This window comes from Heptranchias perlo, chromosome 4 (genome assembly GCF_035084215.1).
Source record: "Heptranchias perlo isolate sHepPer1 chromosome 4, sHepPer1.hap1, whole genome shotgun sequence".
NCBI lineage: Eukaryota > Metazoa > Chordata > Chondrichthyes > Hexanchiformes > Hexanchidae > Heptranchias > Heptranchias perlo.
The window spans coordinates 42,073,474-42,099,094 of record NC_090328.1 but is presented as its reverse complement, the minus strand read 5'-3'; the positions used below and the strand labels follow the sequence as shown (position 1 = coordinate 42,099,094).

The 25,621-nt window shown below is 42.2% G+C and overlaps 2 protein-coding genes across 4 annotated transcripts in view; one reads left to right on the top strand and one right to left on the bottom strand.

Moving 5' to 3' along the window:
* The first annotated feature begins 8,904 nt into the window (after positions 1–8,904).
* On the top strand, positions 8,905–21,482 carry lysmd3 (LysM, putative peptidoglycan-binding, domain containing 3). 2 transcript variants are annotated; one of them, XM_067982828.1, is made up of 3 exons: positions 8,905–9,329; positions 10,399–10,665; positions 14,922–21,482. In XM_067982828.1, the coding sequence occupies exons 2-3, from the start codon at positions 10,405–10,407 to the stop codon at positions 15,567–15,569; spliced, it is 909 nt and encodes a 302-aa protein (XP_067838929.1). In that variant the 5' UTR covers positions 8,905–9,329; positions 10,399–10,404; the 3' UTR covers positions 15,570–21,482. The 2 variants fall into 2 exon arrangements, with proteins under 2 accessions (XP_067838929.1, XP_067838927.1); XM_067982826.1 differs by having other exon boundaries at positions 10,399–10,725.
* polr3g (polymerase (RNA) III (DNA directed) polypeptide G) overlaps positions 18,598–25,621 on the bottom strand; it is a 33,764-nt gene continuing 26,740 nt past the window's right edge. For both annotated transcript variants that reach the window (XM_067982829.1, XM_067982830.1), the window contains 3 exons: positions 24,678–24,769; positions 22,466–22,588; positions 18,598–22,139 (listed from right to left, as the gene is read on the bottom strand). In XM_067982829.1, coding sequence (XP_067838930.1) covers positions 22,056–22,139; positions 22,466–22,588; positions 24,678–24,769 — 299 coding nt within the window. In that variant the 3' untranslated portion in view covers positions 18,598–22,055. The remainder of the gene's footprint in view (positions 22,140–22,465; positions 22,589–24,677; positions 24,770–25,621) is intronic.

Here is a 25,621-nt window from a genome sequence, read left to right as displayed (position 1 = left end):
TCACTAATCCCACTCCCAATTCTCACTAATCCCATTCCTAATCCCACCCCCAATTCTCACTAATCCCACTCCCAATTCTCACTAACCCCATTCCTAATCCCACTCCCAATTCTCACTAATCCCACTCCCAATTCTCACTAATCCCATTATTAATCCCACTCCCAATTCTCACTAATCCCACTCCCAATTCTCACTAATCCCACTCCCAATGCTCACTCCTAATCTCACTCCCAATTCTCACTAATCCCAATCCCAATTCTCACTAATCCCACCCCCAATTCTCACTAATCCCACCCCCAATTCTCACTAATCCCACCTCGAATTCTCACTAATCCCACTCCCAATGCTCACTAATCCCACCCCCAATTCTCACTAATCCCACCCCCAATTCTCACTAATCCCACTCCCAATGCTCACGAATCCCACTCCCAATTCTCACTAATCCCACCCCCAATTCTCACTAATCCCACTCCCAATGCTCACTAATCCCACTCACAATTCTCACTAATCCCTCCCCGAATTCTCACTAATCCCACTCCCAATGCTCACTAATCCCACTCCCAATTCTCACTAATCCCACCCCCAATTCTCACTAATCCCACCCCCAATTCTCACTAATCCCACTCCCAATTCTCACTAATCCCACTCCCAATTCTCACTAATCCCACCCCCAATTCTCACTAATCCCACCCCCAATTCTCACTAATCCCACCCCCAATTCTCACTAATCCCACTCCCAATGCTCACTAATCCCACTCCCAATTCTCACTAATCCCACCACCAATTCTCACTAATCCCACTCCGAATGCTCACTAATCCCACTCCCAATTCTCACTAATCCCACCCCCAATTCTCACTAATCCCACCCCCAATTCTCACTAATCCCACCCCCAATTCTCACTAATCCCACTCCCAATGCTCACTAATCCCACTCCCAATTCTCACTAATCCCACTCCCATTTCTCACTAATCCCACCCCCAATTCTCACTAATCCCACTCCCAATGCTCACTAATCCCACTCCCAATTCTCACTAATCCCACCCCCAATTCTCACTAATCCCACTCCCAATGCTCACTAATCCCACCCCCAATTCTCACTAATCCCACTCCCAATGCTCACTAAACCCACCCCCAATTCTCACTAATCCCACTCCCAATTCTCACGAATCCCATCCCCAATTCTCACTAATCCCACCCCCAATTCTCACTAATCCCACCCCAATTCTCACTAATCCCACTCCCAATGCTACTAATCCCACCCCCAATTCTCACAAATCCCACCCCCAATTCTCACTAATCCCACCCCCAATTCTCACTAATCCCACTCCCAATTCTCACTTATCCCACCCCCAATTCTCACTAATCCCACTCCCAATGCTCACTAATCCCACTCCCAATTCTCACTAATCCCACTCCCAATGCTCACTAATCCCACCCCCAATTCTCACTAATCCCACTCCCAATGCTCACTAATCCCACTCCCAATTCTCACTAATCCCACCCCCAATTCTCACTAATCCCACTCCCAATGCTCACTAATCCCACTCCCAATTCTCACTAATCCCACCCCCAATTCTCACTAATCCCACTCCCAATGCTCACTAATCCCACTCCCAATTCTCACTAATCCCACTCCCAATTCTCACTAATCCCACCCCCAATTCTCACTAATCCCACCCCCAATTCTCACTAATCCCACCCCCAATTCTCACTAATCCCACCCCCAATGCTCACTAATCCCACTCCCAATGCTCACTAATCCCACTCCCAATGCTCACTAATCCCACCCCCAATTCTCACTAATCCCACTCCTAATGCTCACTAATCCCACTCCCAATTCTCACTAATCCCACCCCCAATTCTCACTAATCCCACCCTCAATTCTCACTAATCCCACTCCCAATGCTCACTAATCCCACTCCCAATGCTCACTAATCCCACTCCCAATTCTCACTAATCCCACTCCCAATTCTCACTAATCCCACTCCCAATGCTCACTAATCCCACTCCCAATGCTCGCTAATCCCACTCCCAATGCTCACTAATCCCACTCCCAATGCTCACTATTCCCACTCCCAATGCTCACTAATCCCACTCCCAATTCTCACTAATCCCACCCCCAATTCTCACTAATCCCACTCCCAATGCTCACTAATCCCACCCCCAATTCTCACTAATCCCACTCCCAATGCTCACTAATCCCACTCCCAATTCTCACTAATCCCACTCCCAATTCTCACTAATCCCACTCCCAATGCTCACTAATCCCACTCCCAATTCTCACTAATCCCACCCCCAATTCTCAATAATCCCACTCCCAATGCTCACTAATCCCACCCCCAATTCTCACTAATCCCACTCCCAATGCTCACGAATCCCACTCCCAATGCTCACTAATCCCACTCCCAATTCTCACTAATCCCACTCCCAATTCTCACTAATCCCACTCCCAATGCTCACTAATCCCACCCCCAATTCTCACTAATCCCACTCCCAATTCTCACTAATCCCACTCCCAATGCTCACTAATCCCACTCCCAATTCTCACTAATCCCACTCCCAATTCTCACTAATCCCACTCCCAATGCTCACTAATCCCACTCCCAATTCTCACTAATCCCACTCCCAATTCTCACTAATCCCACTCCCAATGCTCACCAATCCCACTCCCAATGCTCACTAATCCCACTCCCAATTCTCACTAATCCCACCCCCAATTCTCACTAATCCCACTCCCAATTCTCACTAATCCCACTCCCAATGCTCACTAATCCCACTCCCAATGCTCGCTAATCCCACTCCCAATGCTAACTAATCCCACTCCCAATGCTCACTAATCCCAATCCCAATGCTCATTAATCCCACTCCCAATTCTCACTAATCCCACCCCCAATTCTCACTAATCCCACTCCCAATGCTCACTAATCCCACCCCCAATTCTCACTAATCCCACTCCCAATGCTCACTAATCCCACTCCCAATTCTCACTAATCCCACTCCCAATGCTCACTAATCGCACTCCCAATTCTCACTAATCCCACCCCCAATTCTCACTAATCCCACCCCCAATTCTCACTAATCCCACTCCCAATGCTCACTAATCCCACTCCCAATGCTCACTAATCCCACTCCCAATTCTCACTAATCCCACCCCCAATTCTCACTAATCCCACTCCCAATTCTCACTAATCCCACTCCCAATGCTCACTAATCCCACTCCCAATTCTCACTAATCCCACTCCCAATTCTCACTAATCCCACTCCCAATCCTCACTAATCCCACTCCCAATTCTCACTAATCCCACCCCCATTTCTCACTAATCCCACTCCCAATTCTCACTAATCCCACTCCCAATTCTCACTAATCCCACTCCCAATGCTCACTAATCCCACTCCCAATGCTCACTAATCCCACTCCCAATGCTCACTAATCCCACTCCCAATTCTCACTAATCCCACTCCCAATTCTCACTAATCCCACTCCCAATTCTCACGAATCCCACTCCCAATGCTCACTAATCCCACTCCCAATTCTCACTAATCCCACTCCCAATTCTCACTAATCCCACTCCCAATGCTCACTAATCCCACTCCCAATTCTCACTAATCCCACTCCCAATTCTCACTAATCCCACTCCCAATGCTCACTAATCCCACTCCCAATTCTCACTAATCCCACTCCCAATGCTCACTAATCCCACTCCCATTTTTCACTAATCCCACTTCCAATTCTCACTAATCCCACTCCCAATTCTCACTAATCCCACTCCCAATGCTCACTGATCCCACTCCCAATTCTCACTAATCCCACTCCCAATTCTCACTAATCCCACTCCCAATGCTCACTAATCCCACTCCCAATTCTCACTAATCCCACTCCCAATGCTCACTAATCCCACTCCCAATTCTCACTAATCCCACTCCCAATGCTCACTAATCCCACTCCCAATTCTCACTAATCCCACTCCCAATTCTCACTAATCCCACTCCCAATGCTCACTAATCCCACTCCCAATTCTCACTAATCCCACTCCCAATTCTCACTAATCCCACTCCCAATGCTCACTAATCCCACTCCCAATTCTCACTAATCCCACTCCCAATTCTCACTAATCCCACTCCCAATGCTCACTAATCCCACTCCCAATTCTCACTAATCCCACTCCCAATGCTCACTAATCCCACTCCCAATTCTCACTAATCCCACTCCCAATGCTCACTAATCCCACTCCCAATGCTCACTAATCCCACTCCCAATTCTCACTAATCCCACCCCCAATTCTCACTAATCCCACTCCCAATTCTCACTAATCCCACTCCCAATTCTCACTAATCCCACTCCCAATTCTCACTAATCCCACTCCCAATGCTCACTAATCCCACTCCCAATTCTCACTAATCCCACTCCCAATTCTCACTAATCCCACTCCCAATGCTCACTAATCCCACTCCCAATTCTCACTAATCCCACTCCCAATGCTCACTAATCCCACTCCCAATTCTCACTAATCCCACTCCCAATTCTCACTAATCCCACTCCCAATTCTCACTAATCCCACTCCCAATTCTCACTAATCCCACTCCCAATTCTCACTAATCCCACTCCCAATTCTCACTAATCCCATTCCCAATTCTCACTAATCCCACTCCCAATTCTCACTAATCCCACTCCCAATTCTCACTAATCCCACTCCCAATGCTCACTAATCCCACTCCCAATTCTCACTAATCCCACTCCCAATGCTCACTAATCCCACTCCCAATTCTCACTAATCCCACTCCCAATTCTCACTAATCCCACTCCCAATTCTCACTAATCCCACTCCCAATTCTCACTAATCCCATTCCCAATTCTCACTAATCCCACTCCCAATTCTCACTAATCCCACTCCCAATTCTCACTAATCCCACTCCCAATTCTCACTAATCCCACTCCCAATTCTCACTAATCCCACTCCCAATTCTCACTAATCCCACTCCCAATTCTCACTAATCCCACTCCCAATTCTCACTAATCCCATTCCCAATGCTCACTAATCCCACTCCCAATTCTCACTAATCCCACTCCCAATTCTCACTAATCCCACTCCCAATTCTCACTAATCCCACTCCCAATTCTCACTAATCCCACTCCCAATTCTCACTAATCCCACTCCCAATTCTCACTAATCCCATTCCCAATGCTCACTAATCCCACTCCCAATTCTCACTAATCCCACTCCCAATTCTCACTAATCCCACTCCCAATTCTCACTAATCCCACTCCCAATTCTCACTAATCCCACTCCCAATTCTCACTAATCCCACTCCCAATGCTCACTAATCCCACTCCCAATTCTCACTAATCCCACTCCCAATTCTCACTAATCCCACTCCCAATTCTCACTAATCCCACTCCCAATGCTCACTAATCCCACTCCCAATTCTCACTAATCCCACTCCCAATTCTCACTAATCCCACTCCCAATGCTCACTAATCCCACTCCCAATTCTCACTAATCCCACTCCCAATTCTCACTAATCCCACTCCCAATGCTCACTAATCCCACTCCCAATTCTCACTAATCCCACTCCCAATGCTCACTAATCCCACTCCCATTTTTCACTAATCCCACTTCCAATTCTCACTAATCCCACTCCCAATTCTCACTAATCCCACTCCCAATGCTCACTGATCCCACTCCCAATTCTCACTAATCCCACTCCCAATTCTCACTAATCCCACTCCCAATGCTCACTAATCCCACTCCCAATTCTCACTAATCCCACTCCCAATGCTCACTAATCCCACTCCCAATTCTCACTAATCCCACTCCCAATGCTCACTAATCCCACTCCCAATTCTCACTAATCCCACTCCCAATTCTCACTAATCCCACTCCCAATGCTCACTAATCCCACTCCCAATTCTCACTAATCCCACTCCCAATTCTCACTAATCCCACTCCCAATGCTCACTAATCCCACTCCCAATTCTCACTAATCCCACTCCCAATTCTCACTAATCCCACTCCCAATGCTCACTAATCCCACTCCCAATTCTCACTAATCCCACTCCCAATGCTCACTAATCCCACTCCCAATGCTCACTAATCCCACTCCCAATTCTCACTAATCCCACTCCCAATGCTCACTAATCCCACTCCCAATGCTCACTAATCCCACTCCCAATTCTCACTAATCCCACCCCCAATTCTCACTAATCCCACTCCCAATTCTCACTAATCCCACTCCCAATTCTCACTAATCCCACTCCCAATTCTCACTAATCCCACTCCCAATGCTCACTAATCCCACTCCCAATTCTCACTAATCCCACTCCCAATTCTCACTAATCCCACTCCCAATGCTCACTAATCCCACTCCCAATTCTCACTAATCCCACTCCCAATGCTCACTAATCCCACTCCCAATTCTCACTAATCCCACTCCCAATTCTCACTAATCCCACTCCCAATTCTCACTAATCCCACTCCCAATTCTCACTAATCCCACTCCCAATTCTCACTAATCCCACTCCCAATTCTCACTAATCCCATTCCCAATTCTCACTAATCCCACTCCCAATTCTCACTAATCCCACTCCCAATTCTCACTAATCCCACTCCCAATGCTCACTAATCCCACTCCCAATTCTCACTAATCCCACTCCCAATGCTCACTAATCCCACTCCCAATTCTCACTAATCCCACTCCCAATTCTCACTAATCCCACTCCCAATTCTCACTAATCCCACTCCCAATTCTCACTAATCCCACTCCCAATTCTCACTAATCCCATTCCCAATTCTCACTAATCCCACTCCCAATTCTCACTAATCCCACTCCCAATTCTCACTAATCCCACTCCCAATTCTCACTAATCCCACTCCCAATTCTCACTAATCCCACTCCCAATTCTCACTAATCCCACTCCCAATTCTCACTAATCCCACTCCCAATTCTCACTAATCCCATTCCCAATGCTCACTAATCCCACTCCCAATTCTCACTCATCCCACTCCCAATTCTCACTAATCCCACTCCCAATTCTCACTAATCCCACTCCCAATTCTCACTAATCCCACTCCCAATTCTCACTAATCCCACTCCCAATTCTCACTAATCCCATTCCCAATGCTCACTAATCCCACTCCCAATTCTCACTAATCCCACTCCCAATTCTCACTAATCCCACTCCCAATTCTCACTAATCCCACTCCCAATTCTCACTAATCCCACTCCCAATTCTCACTAATCCCACTCCCAATTCTCACTAATCCCACTCCCAATGCTCACTAATCCCACTCCCAATTCTCACTAATCCCACTCCCAATTCTCACTAATCCCACTCCCAATTCTCACTAATCCCACTCCCAATGCTCACTAATCCCACTCCCAATTCTCACTAATCCCACTCCCAATTCTCACTAATCCCACTCCCAATGCTCACTAATCCCACTCCCAATTCTCACTAATCCCACTCCCAATTCTCACTAATCCCACTCCCAATGCTCACTAATCCCACTCCCAATTCTCACTAATCCCACTCCCAATGCTCACTAATCCCACTCCCAATGCTCACTAATCCCACTCCCAATTCTCACTAATCCCACTCCCAATGCTCACTAATCCCACTCCCAATGCTCACTAATCCCACTCCCAATTCTCACTAATCCCACCCCCAATTCTCACTAATCCCACTCCCAATTCTCACTAATCCCACTCCCAATTCTCACTAATCCCACTCCCAATTCTCACTAATCCCACTCCCAATGCTCACTAATCCCACTCCCAATTCTCAGTAATCCCACTCCCAATTCTCACTAATCCCACTCCCAATGCTCACTAATCCCACTCCCAATTCTCACTAATCCCACTCCCAATGCTCACTAATCCCACTCCCAATTCTCACTAATCCCACTCCCAATTCTCACTAATCCGACTCCCAATTCTCACTAATCCCACTCCCAATTCTCACTAATCCCACTCCCAATTCTCACTAATCCCACTCCCAATTCTCACTAATCCCATTCCCAATTCTCACTAATCCCACTCCCAATTCTCACTAATCCCACTCCCAATTCTCACTAATCCCACTCCCAATGCTCACTAATCCCACTCCCAATTCTCACTAATCCCACTCCCAATGCTCACTAATCCCACTCCCAATTCTCACTAATCCCACTCCCAATTCTCACTAATCCCACTCCCAATTCTCACTAATCCCACTCCCAATTCTCACTAATCCCACTCCCAATTCTCACTAATCCCATTCCCAATTCTCACTAATCCCACTCCCAATTCTCACTAATCCCACTCCCAATTCTCACTAATCCCACTCCCAATTCTCACTAATCCCACTCCCAATTCTCACTAATCCCACTCCCAATTCTCACTAATCCCACTCCCAATTCTCACTAATCCCACTCCCAATTCTCACTAATCCCATTCCCAATGCTCACTAATCCCACTCCCAATTCTCACTCATCCCACTCCCAATTCTCACTAATCCCACTCCCAATTCTCACTAATCCCACTCCCAATTCTCACTAATCCCACTCCCAATTCTCACTAATCCCACTCCCAATTCTCACTAATCCCATTCCCAATGCTCACTAATCCCACTCCCAATTCTCACTAATCCCACTCCCAATTCTCACTAATCCCACTCCCAATTCTCACTAATCCCACTCCCAATTCTCACTAATCCCACTCCCAATTCTCACTAATCCCACTCCCAATTCTCACTAATCCCACTCCCAATGCTCACTAATCCCACTCCCAATTCTCACTAATCCCACTCCCAATTCTCACTAATCCCACTCCCAATTCTCACTAATCCCACTCCCAATTCTCACTAATCCCACTCCCAAACCCAACAACCAACCAACGCGCGCGCCGCGCTCGCGCTCTGAATCTCGCGAGATTACAGTCGTTCGTTGATCTGGCAGTTTGAGAGATACGCGGACATCGGACAACCTGATCCCGGCCCGGAGCGGAGCCCGACCACCCGACCCCGGCCCCGACCGGACATCCGACCACCCGATCCCGGCCCGGAGCGGAGCCCGACCACCCGATCCCGGCCCCGAGCGGAGCCCGACCACCCGACCCCGGCCCCGACCGGACATCCGACCACCCGATCCCGGCCCGGAGCGGAGCCCGACAACCCGAGTCTGCGGGAAACCGGAGCCTGTTACACGTCAGCCGAGCTCGGACCACTGACCCTCCCCCCCCAGGCCCGGCCCTGGGCTGCTCTCCGCGGCTGCAGCGCGATGGCCGGTGCTGGCAGATTCCCGGCGACGTGGCTTGGACCGCGGTGAAGAGATGGAGCCGGTAGAGCGAGCAGGTGAGTCCGGCCTCGTCCCGCTGAATATAGCGTATGGACCCGTTCAGGAGGATCTGCGGTCTCCCCTCTCCCGGCCCAGAGTGTCAGAGGGTGAGGGTCAGCGCCTGACTGCCCATGGAGGAGACCCCAGAGTGTCAGAGGGTGAGGGTCAGCGCCTGACTGCCCAGGGGGGAGACCCCAGAGTGTCAGAGGGTGAGGGTCAGCGCCTGACTGCCCAGGGGGGAGACCCCAGAGTGTCAGAGGGTGAGGGTCAGCGCCTGACTGCCCAGGGGGGAGACCCCAGAGTGTCAGAGGGTGAGGGTCAGCGCCTGACTGCCCAAAGGGAGACCCCAGGGTGTCAGAGGGTGAGGGTCAGCACCTGACTGATTCCCAGGGTGTCAGAGAGTGAGGGTCAGCGCCGTTGACGTTAGCACCCCTGGACTAGGAAAGGGAAAATTAAGTTTTCCTCTTCCTGATTGATATCCAGTGACTCCTGCTGGGAAGAATGTATTTATGGACTTTGTGTAAGGACAGGATTTGATATACCTCCAAATATATTTGAAGTAGAATTCAGGATGTATTTGAAAACTGCTAGTTCTATGTGCAGTGTATTTCATTGTAACCTTTTGGACTGATAGAAATGGTTTTGGTTTTGCTATTTTTAAAAACTTCAACCTTTATCAATAAAGTGAACAGTACATCGAGAGAAAAATACTGAAATGTGTTTTCAGTCTTAAAAGAGAGGGGACTTCCTAGAAGTATAAAAGATTGTAAGTACCATAGAAAAATGAAATCTGGGGCATTCAGATTATACTGTGACATAAATTCAAACGATTGAATGGCAAATTTAGGAAGTTCTTCACGCAGAGGGATAAACCAATAAAATTGACTTTTTCGTAGGATAATGGAGACAAAAGCCCTGGTATAATCTACAAAACAGCTGGATACTGTGATAAGATGATTAGTTTTTTAAAAAACGGAATGGGCCGAATGGCCTTTCTCGTCTGTACCTATCTTGTTATCTAAGTAAATTGTTTGTTTATTTTTCTTAGGGTAATATTAGACTAATTTCTGTTAAATCTCTCTACAGTTGACCATGACAGGGAGAAGTCAAACTCGTTTCCTGCCGGCTACTGTTCAGCCGGCATTGGGAGGCAATGTTTATGTGTTTGCAAATGGCACACCGTCAGAAAATGAACTTTCAGAAGAGGACGTAGAGTGTTTTGAGCTGAGACCAAGAGGAAAGAAAGTACGAAGAAGCACATCCAAAGATCGGTTGGATGATATCGTGTACCTAGTCCGAGAAATTCAAGAGGGTGACACCTTGAATGCACTTGCTTTGCAGTACTGCTGTACTGTAAGTGATGATTTGAGTCATAACATAAAGGATTGTTACAAAGAAGAGGTGGAAGGAATGGTAAAGAAAGCTATTGGCAGAAAATAGAATAGAAAATATATTGCAGATGTAGAAGTAAAGGCACAGAACACTCTGGTGTAAAACTGAAGTGAAAGCAAGAACACGGAATAAAAATGACAAGTACATAAAAGGTTCTATTGTAGAAAATGAGTTTTAGTGGCTGTAAAGCGTGGCTCACTCCTCCGTTTACACTACTTCTAGATGACTCCAACTGCAGAAGTAAATGAGACTTGCAGAATAGTGTGGCAGTGCAGAAAGGCGTTCTAATGTTGAGTTTTGAAGTGCAGTGCTTTTACTTTTTACTAAGCATCACAATGTATTGTTGGGATCGCTACTTTAGGAAATAGTACAAGAAATAAAAGTGGACACAACTGCATTTGTCCAAAACTAAATCAGTGCCTTAATATATGGGTAAGCTTTGTGTGACTGTGTTGTATAAAATATACATTAGTCATCACAATTTTTTTGCTTCTTTAAAAAATCTTAAATGGGGTAAAATAAATAAGACTAAATATGTCTCAAATTTTGGTTCCATTACCCTTTCAAAAATGTTATTCATGCAGAAACAATAATTAGAATTTTTCTGTTAGTAGCTTGTTACTGTTGTTATTAAATTCACAGAATCATGGAAATTTCAGCACAGAAGGACCCATCATGCTTTATTGTTAGTTCTAGCTCCACATCAGCACTATTTAGTGTAATCCTATTTCTGTACTTTTCCCCATGTCCATTAGTATTTTTTTTACAAGTATTTATCTATTTCCCTCTTAAATGTCAAAATTGCCTCAGCTGCAGTAGCCATCTGTGGCAATATATGCCATATTCTATTAATCATTTGCATGGGGAAAGTTTTTTCTAGCCTCCCCTTTTATACTTCTAGTACAGTACTACCATTGTAGCATCATCACCACAAGGACCACTACCACCTCAGCGCAGCAAGGGAAGGGCATTAAATGCAGCCTTGGCAGCATCACCCATATCGTGAGAAGAAATAAGAAAAAATCCAAAATTATGCCCCATTGTTATTGATCCACCAACCAGTGAAAATAATTTGAACCTTCATATTCGATCCCTCCTTAACCTTTTGTGCTCTCGTGAATAAAGTCTTCACTTTTTAAGTCTTTCATCATAATTGTTTCTTCTCATCCCTGGTATCATCCCAGTATATCTATATTGTACCTTTTGCATGTTACCAATATCTTTTATATAATGGGGTGCCCAAAACTACACATTGGTTGCACTCACCAACTTGTACATATTCATCATTACCTCCTTGCTTTTGTATTCTATGCCCCTGTATATAAAATTCATAATCCCATTTGCCTTTTTTGTGGCTTTTTTCACTTACTTCTGATCCTAATTCAAATTTAGATCCCAATATGCAGTACTGCCCATTTGGCAAGCATGTGTGACCCATTATGCTTCTAATTTATGAGTTGTTTGTTATGTGTGCATTTTCAAAAGTTTGAAAACAAAAATTGCATTGAGAATGCAATGTCACGGTTGATCTGTCAAAAGTAGTACCTATAAGAGTACAATAGATACCATTTTATAATGCTGTTTGGAAAAAGTATTTGTTTGTACTCTGTAGTAAACAAAACAAATGTTCCTATTGCAAATTTGTGCAGTATTTAAACTAACAAGGATAAAAGTTTACAGGCAAATTAATTTGATGCAGTGCAATATGACATGATGTCATGGAGGACAGTACTATTGAATGTTATCTAAAGGCTAAATGCGCAATGGTAACTACTGTAGTCAGCTTTATGAATGAATTATTTACCACATCTCACGTGGCTTTAATTAGTCTGTATGTAAGTTAAACTGAACTGTTTTGGTGAATTGTGAGAATACATGCTATAATTAGCACCTGACCTGTTGACTTGCATGCCAAGAAATCCTCTGCTTTATCAATGATCAAACCCTCATCAAACAAAATTTTGCCCTTCTGTTAAATGTTTCTCCATTCAGTCAGTACATATATAATTAGGTAGCATCCTCTTCATTATTTTGTTACTTGTTCAAGCAGTACACTACAACAACTTGCATTTATATAGCACCTTTAACGTAGTAAAACATCCCAAGGCACTTCATAGGGGCATAATCAGACAAAAAAATTGACACCGAGCCAAAGAATGAGGCATTAGGACAGGTATCCAAAAGCTTGGTTAAAGAGGTAAGTTTTAAGCAGTGTCTTTAAAGGAGGAGAGAGAGGTGAAGAGGCAGAGAGGTTTGGGGAGGGAAATCCAGAGCTTAGGGCCTAGATGGCTGAAAGCTGCCAGTGGTGTGGTGAAGTGTGGGATGCACAAGAGGTCCTGAGTTGGAGGAAAGTAGAGTTCTCAGAGGGTTGTAGGGCTGGAGGAGGTTACAGAGATTGGGAGGGTGAGGCCATGGAGGGATATGAACATGAAAATGAGAATTTTAAAATTGAAGTGTTGGCAGACTGGGAGCCAATGTAGGTTAGCGAGCACTGTACCTCTATGTTGACAATTTTTGGCAAGTTTAGAGTGATCCCTTCAATTGAAATATTTCACACCATACACCCCAACTCCTATTTGCTCCAGTTACAGTAATTGGTCAGTGCCCAGTTACTTGCTCTACCCCTCACCCTCACTATCCCCAAATCCTTCACCGCTATACCCAATTGCTTCCCAGAAATGTTCAATATTTTCCATACCAATATCACAACCTCTGTAACTCCTCACTTCCCCAATACAGTTCTTCTGTACCCCTCCCAAATAACCCACTCCCACAAACCACGCTGTCTCATCTACCATAACCAATGTTACAAGACCTTATCTTCTGTATATAAGACCTTATCTTCTGCCTTATCGTAGGCAACGCTACTGCAGATTTTCTAGTCTTAAAACTAAGTCACAAGTTGATTCAGTGTGAGTCTATTTGGAAAAATAGAATTATAATTCCAACAATGCAGCTGTATAGGGACATCATAATGGGGCAGAAATTGCTTGGAGCGGCGAATCAATTGTGCTTGCCGCTCCATAGATTTTTACGAACCCACTAACTTACCACGGTCTTTACTTTGGGCACTTCCTCGAACAGGAAGCAGTGTTGAGCTCAGCGTCAGTTCAAGCGAAGCTAGGACCCTGGGAGAAGTGAGAGGTTCACGCTCTCCCCTCGACCAATCAGATTGTAGTATTCTTGACAAGCTGCGTTAAGTGTCTGCAGGCTTCCAAAGTGAAAACCAGGAAGTGAAAAGTGCAACATTAAAATCATTATAAAAACAGTTATAGACAGTGAAAAGAGAGGGTAAGAAATAACTGAATTAACTAAAAGAGACAGAAGGCAAAAGTAAAAAAAATTAAAATTTTTAATTTTTAAATTACCAAAAACTATTAAAAAGAGTAATGAGAGTCCACATTTTTAAAAAGTTAATTTTTAGTTGTTTGGCAGTCATTAAGACTTACCATGCTATTAAAACTGTTATTTTTGAGCGTACCTGCTTTGTGGCAATATTAGTAACTTTCCAGCTGGGCAGATGAGTAAGTTGGTGCTTTTTCAATGATTTCCCTGATTGCAGCATGCGATATACCTTTAATTCGAAGCTATCATAGCGCCAGCAAACCAGGAGGATCAAGTTCTAGATTTCCGCATTTCTCCGCGCATGTGTGAATGCTGGAACTTGCTCCTCCATTTCGCCACTAACAACGCTGTTGACCTCACCATTATTTTGCAAGCAATTTCTGCCCCATTAGTAGCTATGAAAGACGTTTTTGTTTTTCCACTAAGGATGCAGAGTAGCAGAATCTAAGATTGCGATCCTAATCTTGATGTCCAGCAAAGTGATGAGAGGTCAGTATGGAGCCACAGGAATCTGTTCTTCTGCAGCAGATCAAAGTGAACCAAATAGGATCAAAACATTTGATGTAATGTTTTTGGCAGGAGGAACTCCTATTTGCTGTCTCAGGTTGTTAAAGAGGATTCTGATTTAGAGTACTGTCTGATTCATTTAAGAAATAAGTGCAGTTGCTTAGCTGAGATTGGAATAGACTTTGAGACCACACCTGCTTTGGTGTTAGAAATGCAATCTGATTGATGTCATACATTTACTGCACTACTGATGTTGAAGAGAGTTTGTAGATGCATTATGAAAAGCCTTCAGCAAGAATAACATGAACATACTGTCCTTAGTATGATTGTATTTTTCTTACTAAATATTTAAATTTAATTTTCAGGTTGCAGATATCAAGAGGGTTAATAATCTTATCAACGACCAGGACTTTTTTGCTCTCAGATCTATAAAGATCCCTGTGAAAAAGATCACTTTACTAGGCGAGACGCACAGCCCTACCAAATCAAGACTAGTTCCACGTGCTGCCTTGGAATCTAATGCACAGTTTCAGGAATCCAACACAGGTGTAGATTCCTCTTCATCGAATGACAACGCTGACAGCTTTCTCCGAGAGGTTGATAAAGACATAGAAAGGATAGTGAAATCTCATGACACCACAAGGGAGCATTTAAATGAGGTGGTTTCAGCTTTATCTACACAACCATTTTATCAAGCAGCAGATCGCAAAATCTTGCCACGAAAAGATCCCCATTATGGAGCTGACTGGGGCATGCGCTGGTGGAATGCAGTGATGATAATGTTGGTAGTTGGGATTGTTACACCAGTGTTTTATCTACTCTACTATGAAGTTCTGGTAAAGGTTGAGACGAGCCATCATTCTACTATGGAATCAACAAACCTACCTATTACTCAGCCTGCACAGCAAGAGCCAAAGAATAGCTATGAAATTAATCCTATCAAAAGGACTAAAATAGCCTCAGAGAAGGCCCTTGAGCATGTGAACTCAAAAGTTCAGGTGTCTGTCACCTGACCTCAAACATCTAACACAGGACTGTGTGCAGTGCCACAAACATCTAGCACAGGACTTTGTGTGCAGTGCAGATGTAAAAGGACTATATCCAATAGCCTTCAGTTGTAATGGGGAGGAACAGGGGAAATTGCATCATGTTACAAATTCTCATTTTTTTCCATAAACTACTGCATAAGTAAACCAAATTTTGCAAAATGATAAATAGAGCAGTTCAGATTTGCCTTCCAATATTTATGGGATATGGTAACATAAAACTTGACACTGACACAGAATTTGCTGAATTTAAAGCAACTGGAGTTTTGTGCCTGAGTCAAGTAATGATGTGCAACATTATTAATTGCACTTGGGTTAGTATTGTACTTCTCTTCTAAACAGCAGCTTTGTGTCATTATTTAACCAGCGTCTTTAAGTAACTGCATGTGATCCTGTTTAGTTTGGTTAAATACATTACTAAGCCAGACATGATCAAGATTTCTTTTGCGGTTGTTAAAATAAATTAGTTATTAAATTGCAAAACTTTTGTTTAAGGACGCTGTAAAGTTTTAATGTGTAACTTTTATTTACCTGCTATCCAGTGTCAAAAATTATGCATTTAGCATTATTCCCCCTTCCCCCCTCCCTCCCTGTTCTTTAAACCTTGAAGGCTACCCTGATGGCAACACATTGATGTTCAGTGTAGTTCTGAAGTGATTAGTCCACAAAATGGTTCTCCTGTAAGTGCAGAGATAGTAACTCACTCTAATGCCACTGCACCACCTTTGTCTTAATTTCACCTGTTCATATAGTAAAGGGATTCTGCTGCCTAAAATTAAGTTTTAATATAAAAATGTATTTATTGACTGACTATAGTTGAAGACATGCAGATGTTTTGTTAGTATTGAGGCTGTTGAAAGTTAATATTTTATGTAGCAGTTATTGATTCTGAACAGTGAAGCTGGAGATTATAATTGTGAAAAGACCAAATGACTCTAAATTGATGGTATTACAAAGCTAAATGTGGTTGTTAAAGAATGAAATTCCAACATTTACTTCAGTTGTATTCTCTTAAAGCTTAGTAACCAAATTGTAATCTTTAGGAATCTGTCATAACTTTTAAAATAAAAATGGAGACACTTTTGATGCAATGCATTGCCCATTTATATTTAGTTTAGGCTAAATATACAATGAATAAACAAATTAGCAACAAAATTCCAGGCATCAGGATCGCGCCCACCGTCATCATAGCCCTTGCTGGAGTATGCAGGGTCAGTGGGAGAGCATCTAATTTGCAAAGAGCAGGTGGGAACATCTCTCGCCAGTTCCATGTGGCTGGAATGTCCAACCCCCCGCCCACTACTTGAGGGTGCGCCCAGGCTCCCCCTGACCTTGGCCATGACCCTCTCAGCCCTCTATAAAATGAGGCAGATCAGAAAGATTTTTTTGAAATGCCCACTTCAGATATCCAGGCCACTGCCTGGTTGAACTGCACTTTCACCCAGTTGGAGACCAGTGCTACGAACATATGAATTAAGAGGAATAGGCCATTCGGCCCCTCGAGTCTGCTCTGCCATTTGATAAGATCATGGCTAATCCGATTGTGACCTCAACCCTACTTTCCCCGTCTACCTACTATAACCTTTGACTCCCTTATTAATCAGGAATCTATCTAACTCAGCCTTAAAAATATTCAATGACCCTGCCTCCACCACTCTCTGGGGAAGGGAATTCCACAGACTCATGACCCTCAGAGAAAAAAATTCTCATCTCAGTCTTAAATGGAAGACCCCTTATTTTTAAACTGTGGCCCCTAGTTCTAGTCTCTGCCACAAGGGGAAACATCCTGTCAGCACCTACCCCTTCTAGTCCCCTCAGGATCTTATATGTTTCAATAACATCACCCCTCATTCTTCTAAACTCCAGTTTATACAGGCCCAACTTGTCCTCAGGTAACCCCCTCATCCCAGGAATCAGGCGAGTGAACCTTCTCCGTACTAAACTCACTCAGCATATCAGTCTCCAGTGATACGACAGGTCCCAACTGAGCCAGACAAGCAGGAATTAAGCTTTTAAGCAGCAGACGAAGGTTCCACCCCTTACAGGACATTTGGAAACTTCCAAACATGTCAGAGACCCAGCACAAGCAGGTCCCTGCTGTTTTCTGTGGCAGGGGAGGTTCTACCAGACTCCCATCAGCGATATGGCAGAAGAACAGCAGAGCCTCCAGGATTTGAGCCCCCAATGTATGCCTCATAAAAAAGGCTTGTGTAATTGAAGGTACTGTTAAGAATAATTATCCTAAACAGATAGGTTAAGGGGAGATTTAATAGAGGTATTCAAACTTATTTACTTTGTCAAAACCCTTCATAAAGGAGAAACTATTTCCATTGGCAGGAGAATCAGTAACCAGAGGACACCAATTTAAGATAATTGGCAAAAAACAGAAGGGGAGACTTTTTTTTACACAACGGGTTATGATCTGGAATTCACTGGCCAGAAGGCTGGTGGAAACAGATTCCAGAATATTTTTCCCTTATTGGCCCTGGGTTTTTTGCTTCTCCCAGCAGATTACATGGCTGTGCGGTGGGGGGGTTAAGGAAGTGTGGGGCAGGCTTGATGGACCAGCTGGTCTTTTCCTGCCATCAATTTCATATGTTTGTAGTAGTAACTTTCAAAAGGGAATTGGATATATACTGGAAAGGGAAAAATTTGCAGGGCTATGGGGAAAGAGCAGGGGCGTAGGACTAATTGGATAACTCTTTCAAAGAGCTCGCACAGGCATGATGGGCCAAATGGCCCCCTTCTGTGCTGTATGATTCTATGACTAGCCATTCCTCATCTTGACAAGCACAAAAGTGCAGCAAATGATCCAATTTCAGTGTAACAGTTGTAATAGCAGATCAAACCAAATTTGTGTTAGTCTGACTTGTGAACTACTGACAAAGTGAAGCAAATCCAAACAAAAATTGAACCATGATTGGGATTCCACAACAAAATGGTTATCCAAGAATCTAGTATCCAAATACTTTATTAATGCAACACTTTAAGGCATTTGTATATTTCAGTGGTATGTTAAGTTTACATCATGAAAACAAAATCATATTAGAAATAAATATTTAATTACAAGATTTGCAGAAATGTCATACTGTTGGCAAACTTTATAGCATACACCAATAATTTATTATGCACATAAAAAATATGCATGTACTATACAAAATCAAATGCAAACAAGCCATGATACACTAATTTCCCTTGAACAATGAAACCGATTAAAAAAATTAAGGCAAAATAATACTGCACATTTGTTTTCAAGTCTTAAATTTTTTAAATAATTTGTCAGGGTAATTCTAGTCCTTCCAATCAGACCACCATTTTCCATTTAGTAAGTTGTTCAAATGTTCTGTGGCTACATGCAGGTTTGCGCTAGAAGAGGGCAGCGGGCTGATTGAAGCATAGCCTCTTCTATTCCAAAATAAAAATATTGCACTTGATAAGTAATAACCAGGAGTTCAAAGAACATCTTGTGAACAGTGACAACAATGTTAGAGTTTATGATTAAGCTTATAATGGAACAGGGAATGATTCATCAGAAATATTTAACTTCAGCAGGGAGTTCTCCCAGTGTACAATCAACATTTATCCCTCACCCAACACTACTAAAACAGATTATTTGGTCATTTACCTCATTGCCTCATTAGTGCTTGCCTACAAAAATGCAACTACACTTCAGAAGTAATTCATTGTCTAAAGCGCTTTGGGGTGTCCGAAGTCAAGAAAGACGGATGTTCTTTTCTTGACAACAATATTCTGGAGGATATGATTTCAGCAAGGCTTTTGATAGTGTGTCACAAAAGCAATTAGTTCACGAAGCAGAAAGGCATGGAATAGGAGGCAAGCTTCTGAAGTGGATTGAATATTGGCTAAATATTGGAGTACTGTGTACAGTTTTGGTCTCCTTCCCTAAGGAAGGATATACTTGCCTTAGAGGGGATGCAGTGAAGGTTCACTGGATTGATTCCTGGGATGAGAGGGTTGTCCTATGAAGAAAGATTGAGTATAATGGGCCTATATTCCCTGGAGTTTAGAAGAATGAGAGGTGATCTCATTGAACTATAAAATTCTGAGGGGGTTTGACCGGGTAGATGCTGAGAGGCCGTTTTCCCTGGCTAGTAAGTCTAGAACCAGGGGTCATAGTCTCAAGATAAGGGGTTTGCCATTTAAGACAGAGATAAGGAAAAATTTCTTCACTCAGAGGGTTGTGAATCTTTGGAATTCTCTACCCCAGAGAACTGTGAATGCAGTCTATTTGAGTATTGAGTATATTCAAGATTGAGATCGACAGATTTTTGAAGGACAGGAAAGTGAAGTTGCGGTAGATCAACCATCGTCTTAGTGGAGGGCCGAGCAGGCTCAAGATGCCGTATGGCCTACTCCTGCTCTTATTTCTTATGTTCTTATAGATCTGAGAAAATAAATAATGGTTGTAAATGAAGATGCATCAACAATACAAGGGTTCACTAATGTGATGCCATAGGAATCAATACTGGGGCCACTGCAATATATAAAATGTATTTGGAGCCAAGATCCGTAACAAGGTTTGCAAAAAGCATTACAGTAAGGTAGGGCATCCACACTAAAAAGAACAGGCAAACAAAGTACAACGGGATCTGGATAGATAGGGAAGGTGTGCTGGTAAGTGGCAAATAAGACTAGGGAAGCGAATTAAAAGTGGGAATATAAACTAAATCACTCTACGCTACAGGAGAAGAATCGGGCATTTTGATGGACAGCTCACTGAAACCAAACCAACAGTGTGTAACAGCAGTAACAAAAGCTAACTGGATAAGAACATAAGAAATAGGAGCAGGAATAGGCCATACGGCCTCTCGAGTCTACTCTGCCATTCAATTAGATCATGGCTGATCTTCAACCTCAACTCCACTATCTTGCCCGATCCCCATATCCCTCGATTCCCCTACAGTCCAAAAATCTATCTATCTCAGCCTTGAATATAAAATCTTGGGATTAGTATCTTAGGAGGTGATGATGAGGCACTAGTACATCCACACGAAGTACAGTGGACAATTTTGGTTACCATACTATAGCAAGGATATCCATTAGAGGCACTGCAAAAAATAAAAATGGCATCAAAACAGATAATAGCTCAGATGTCTTAAACTAGGTAAGACAGGTAGAAGAGCCTGGAATTATTTACTGTGGCAAAGAGAAAGCTTAGAGATATTCCAGATTCATAACTGAATAAATAAACTGAACCCAATAATATGTTTGAGGTTGCCTGCGGATGTGGGCTCAAGCTTAAAAGAGGGAAGGTGCAGACAATTTAGATTTAACTACTTTATGGAGAGTGTGGAAACATATGGAATAGACTGCGCAGGGACGGAGATAGCGGAACAATTTAAGGGAGAAATGGATATATATTTGAGGGAGTGGGGAATTAAGAATTAGTATTTGGGACCAGACAGATGGACTGCTTGGTCTTTTCTGTACTGTACTCTCCCATGTTCCTTTTCATATATTCTTGGATTTGAAAAATTCAGGGCTGTTTGGGCTCCTTTAAATTGGCACAGCTCAGAGGGTAGGGATTTATCAAACGTACATTCATACTCACATTCTTAGCCAAACTGGACTGCCTCTTTCTTTTAAGAAAGTTTCTAAGGCTTTGTATTATTGTTGTATCTCATCTGGTGCAATATATAAACAGTTACATTGAAAAGGTGATCTGGAGGTTTGAAGTACCCAAGGACATATACTTGTGCAGTCAGAATTTTAAGAGGTAGGTTACATGCCTGGGCAATGGAGGCAGTTGGCTTCTGTAAACATGATTGCATTTCTTTATAATACGTACTATTTGATACTGCAAATAGCTGAAGCATTCCTAAATAAAGATTCAGTCAATATGAATCAGATTTATTCAAACCTATTGCTTTGAACATTTATTTATACTAGTTTAAGTCGGAACCAGCAAAGAGACCTGACACATTCTAGCACCAAAGATGCAATGAACCAGTCTACTTTCATTGACAGGATTTTAGGGTTCATAATAAATGGCAATGATCATTATCAATAATCATTAAAAAAAAACTCTGAAAGTGTTGACTTGCAAATTGCCACCAAGGAGGATATTTTAACATTTACCTCTACTGTTATGTTTTCTACCTCATTTTTGTGACTCTTTCCTACAAGATTTGCATAATTATATATTAGTACATAAATGCTAGTGCAACCACCAACCCAAGTGCATTTAAAACAAGATCGGTTACTGGTAATTTGCTTTTCAATCAACCAGTCCAAAGTGACTAGATCTAACGTACGCTTATTGTAGTTTAGTTGGAACCCATTTTTCTTTGTTGTAAACAATATTTCTTATTTGGATTCCTTTGCATCTGCAAAACAAAAGCCTGCAGTGACCTGAGGAAAGTTAAAATAATTCTAACAAGAATGTTGAATACTTTCAGAGTGTACATTAATTACACGCAATGCCAGGCACGGTTAGTAAGTAGCTTCATCCATATTATCGTCACTAGCTCCATATTCATCTCCATCTTCAAAGTACGATGCAATGTAGTCATTTTCCTAAAAGAAAATGAATTGATTTATCAGTTTACTTGAGTTTTCCCCAGTTCATCAAAATTGCATACTAACACCATGAGGAAAACACCAGCAGGTATTACATATCTTACAACCAAGAACTATAAATCTCCAATAATTTTCACTTTTACAAATTATAGCCAGGCAATCCGTTTTTGTTTTGTATTTTCAGATGAAGTACTGAACAATATAGATGGGTGCTTTTCTGATCAGCAATATCTATATCTATCAATCATTAATACTAACAAAACAAATCAATTGATCACTTCCCATTGTTTCTAAACGGTTGCTGGAAATACTGAATACTATACCTCTTCAAATTCTTCCTCATTATATTCATCCTCCACAGCTTCTTCATCCTCTTCATTTTTTTCTTTCTCCTTCTCTTCAGTTTCTTCATCAGATTTATTTTCTGTATCCTTCTTCTCTAGAACCTACAGAAAAACAATTATCTTCAACACAAGAAAATTGAACATAGCTTTTACATTTGAAGAATCATTTACTTCCTGCAAGAGTTAAAACAGCTATACGTTTCAAATCCGTAAAAAGTAACACCATTAGGATATTGCAAATTCCATACGATAAGCCAATTACCAAGACCAGATCCCTTTACCCAGACATATGCTGGTGGTAGGGTACAGACAACACAGGAGACCACCATGCTGACATCAGAGAATTCAGAGAATGTAGACAACTCATTTAGAGATGTAGGATGCAGAATTTAAGCAAAAACAGACATTGGTTCCAGTGCCAAATTACATGCTTTAGCATGTAGGATTGATAGATGCACTAAGCTGCATTTTATTTATTCAAACTATTGTTTATTAGAAATGATCTGGCCGCTGAACAGAGTCTGTAAATTAATGAACTCAATGGAACATCTATGGAGCAAGAAGTTATCCTAAGGAGGAAGAAATGACAGTGATGAGTAGTAGTTAGTGGGGGGGGGGGGGGGGGGGCGGTGGGAAGGGGAAGTCATTAGAGGAAGGTATAGTCTTTTCTTCAGCCATGACTGGGAGTAGTCTGTTGCCTCCCAGGTGCAAAGGTAAAGGATAAAATAGAGCACATGGAAAAGATTATGGAAGGAGGGCGGGGGTGGAAGTGAGCGGCTCAAAGTCAGTTCATTTTAGGACCAATGATGCAGGGAAGACAAAGCAAAGTTTGAAAAGGGATTTTGAGGAGTTAGGTGTTAAAATTAAACAGCAAGACCTCAAGGGTAATAACCTTCAGATTATTTCTGGTGCCACAGTGTTAGGTCAGTTAGGAAGAAACACAATTAGACATTTTAACACAGCTCAACAGATGATGTAGAAGGGAAGGTTTCACACTTCTAGGGCATTGAAACAAGTTCTTGTGCAAGGGGTAAAATTTACAGCTGGAACAGGCTTTTCTTCAGAGACAGTAAATACAGCCATGGGGAGGTTTTAAACTAGTGGGAAGTGGCAAATCTTAAGAGTCTGTGGGCGAGGAGTTCAAATAAGTAGGGGAAAAACTGTCTAAAATAGTAAGCTTAGGAAGGGGTAAAAAGGCACCTACCTTTGACCAGATAGAAGATAGGCTAACAAGTTAGTGAAGGAAATAAGAAAACAAAGGAAAGGGGTACTGAGGAATATGAAAGTCAGGAATTTCAGTTTTTACATCTAAACTTGCAAAGCATTTCAAATAAAGTCAGGAAACTAGAGACTAATTAGAATGGGGAAGGGGGGGGTGGAGAAGAGATATGACATCGCTTTGATGAAATTTGGCTTCAGGCAAGATAAAACTGGGAACTAAATAAACATGGCTTTAAATTCAGAAGAGTTGTAGAAGGAAAACAAGGGATGAAAGATGGCCTTACTAATTAAATGATTATAGTCTGCTTAAAAACAAAATCAAACTCTCAGATAATTCAAATTAAGCAACTTTGAATTTAGAGAAGTAGAAGGTTTTTAAATCAATGGTGGTGCTTAGGGTCATGTCTGGGTTAGAGTTAAAAAATAATAAAAGTCAGGTTGGTGTGCGACTGGAGTCACAGAGGTCAGACCAGATAAGGATGGCAGGTTTCCTTCTCTAAAGGATATTGGTGAACCAATTAGGTTTTTATGACAATGGTCACTTTTACTGATACTGTTTTTTTTTTAATTTCCATATTTTTTTTAAAACTGAATTCAAATTCGCAAACTGCCATGGTGGGATTTGAACTCATGTTGGCTGAATTATTAGCCCAGGCCTGTGGATTACTAGTCAAATAACATAGCCATAACACTACCTTATCCCCGTACAGCCTCTGCTGTCCTTGTATTCATGAAGTTCAATGGTCCATCTTATCCACTGCAATTTATTGCACTTCATTTTGCAGGTAACTGCAAAGATCAGTTATTTTTATCACTTTTAATTAAACTCATTATTGAACTGTCAGGTCTATCTATTTTTGGAATAGTCCAAGTTACTGAATTGGTAACATTAACAGATGAAATCAAGATGTAAAATTTGTAAATCATAGACTAGCAACTAAAATGAACTATACTTAATTGTGCTTCTCACCTCCAGCGTCTTTATTACATCCTCATTAGATTTGTTAACTGCAGCTTTAGGCTTCTTCATTTTAGAGACTGAGGGTACATTTATGCTAATTTCTGCAAAAATAAAATAATGGAATCGAGAAAGCAATAATTAGCAGTCTGTTCTATAAAATTCACTAAACCCATAGTCACAACTATATAAAAGTTACACAAGTAATGAAATTTGCACTGCTATTTGACAAAAAGTAGTTTAAAAAACTTTTCATTAGGTGTCAATTTTATTGCTCCTTAACTCCAAATACTGTCTGCTCACCAGACATTCATTTCATTATTGCTTACTCTAGTTATTAACATTTCCTTGACAGCAGAAAAAATTTCATTTGCATAGGACGATTATCGGTTCCAACAAAAGAAATTGGTAAGTCCCAATGGTTTCATTTGAAAACTCTTCTATGCATCTAAAACAGACAGGGCTGATTCATGGGAAGTAATTGCTTGGATAACCCAGACCAGAAGGTGAGGAGTACATTAGAGTGGGATATTAAAAAGACATTTCTAATTTTTTTTCTCATTTATATGGCATTTTTGAATAGCTGGAGGCTGAATTCCACCACACTTCAACTAGAATTACTATCCCAAGTGTAAGACACATGCATATATAGTATATGGATTATAGACCTTTTCATGTTTGCATGAATTCATCAGACATTTCAATTGCAAATGTAGTTGTGCCAATCAAAAAGGCAGCTTGAACATCTGTACCCTTTAAATTCCAGTTGCTCTATATTGGTACAAGATACATCTAGTATCTATAGCCTAGCTCTCAAGCAATAAATACCAAGCCACCTCCTGCATCAATTACCTTTTCTTTTTTGAATGTTGTTTACACTACAGACATGTTAGATTTCCCGAAAAGGTTCATTAGCAAATTTGTCTCTTAATAGTTTGCAATACTCTGCCTTGGGC

Coding starts and splice junctions, on each gene's coding strand:
- lysmd3 (XM_067982826.1), top strand. CDS start 10,405: ATGACAGGGAGAAGTCAAACTCGTTTCCTGCCGGCTACTGTTCAGCCG. Junction 10,726..14,921: donor AAGAAGAGGTGGAAGGAATG/GTAAAGAAAGCT, acceptor TTTAATTTTCAG/GTTGCAGATATCAAGAGGGT.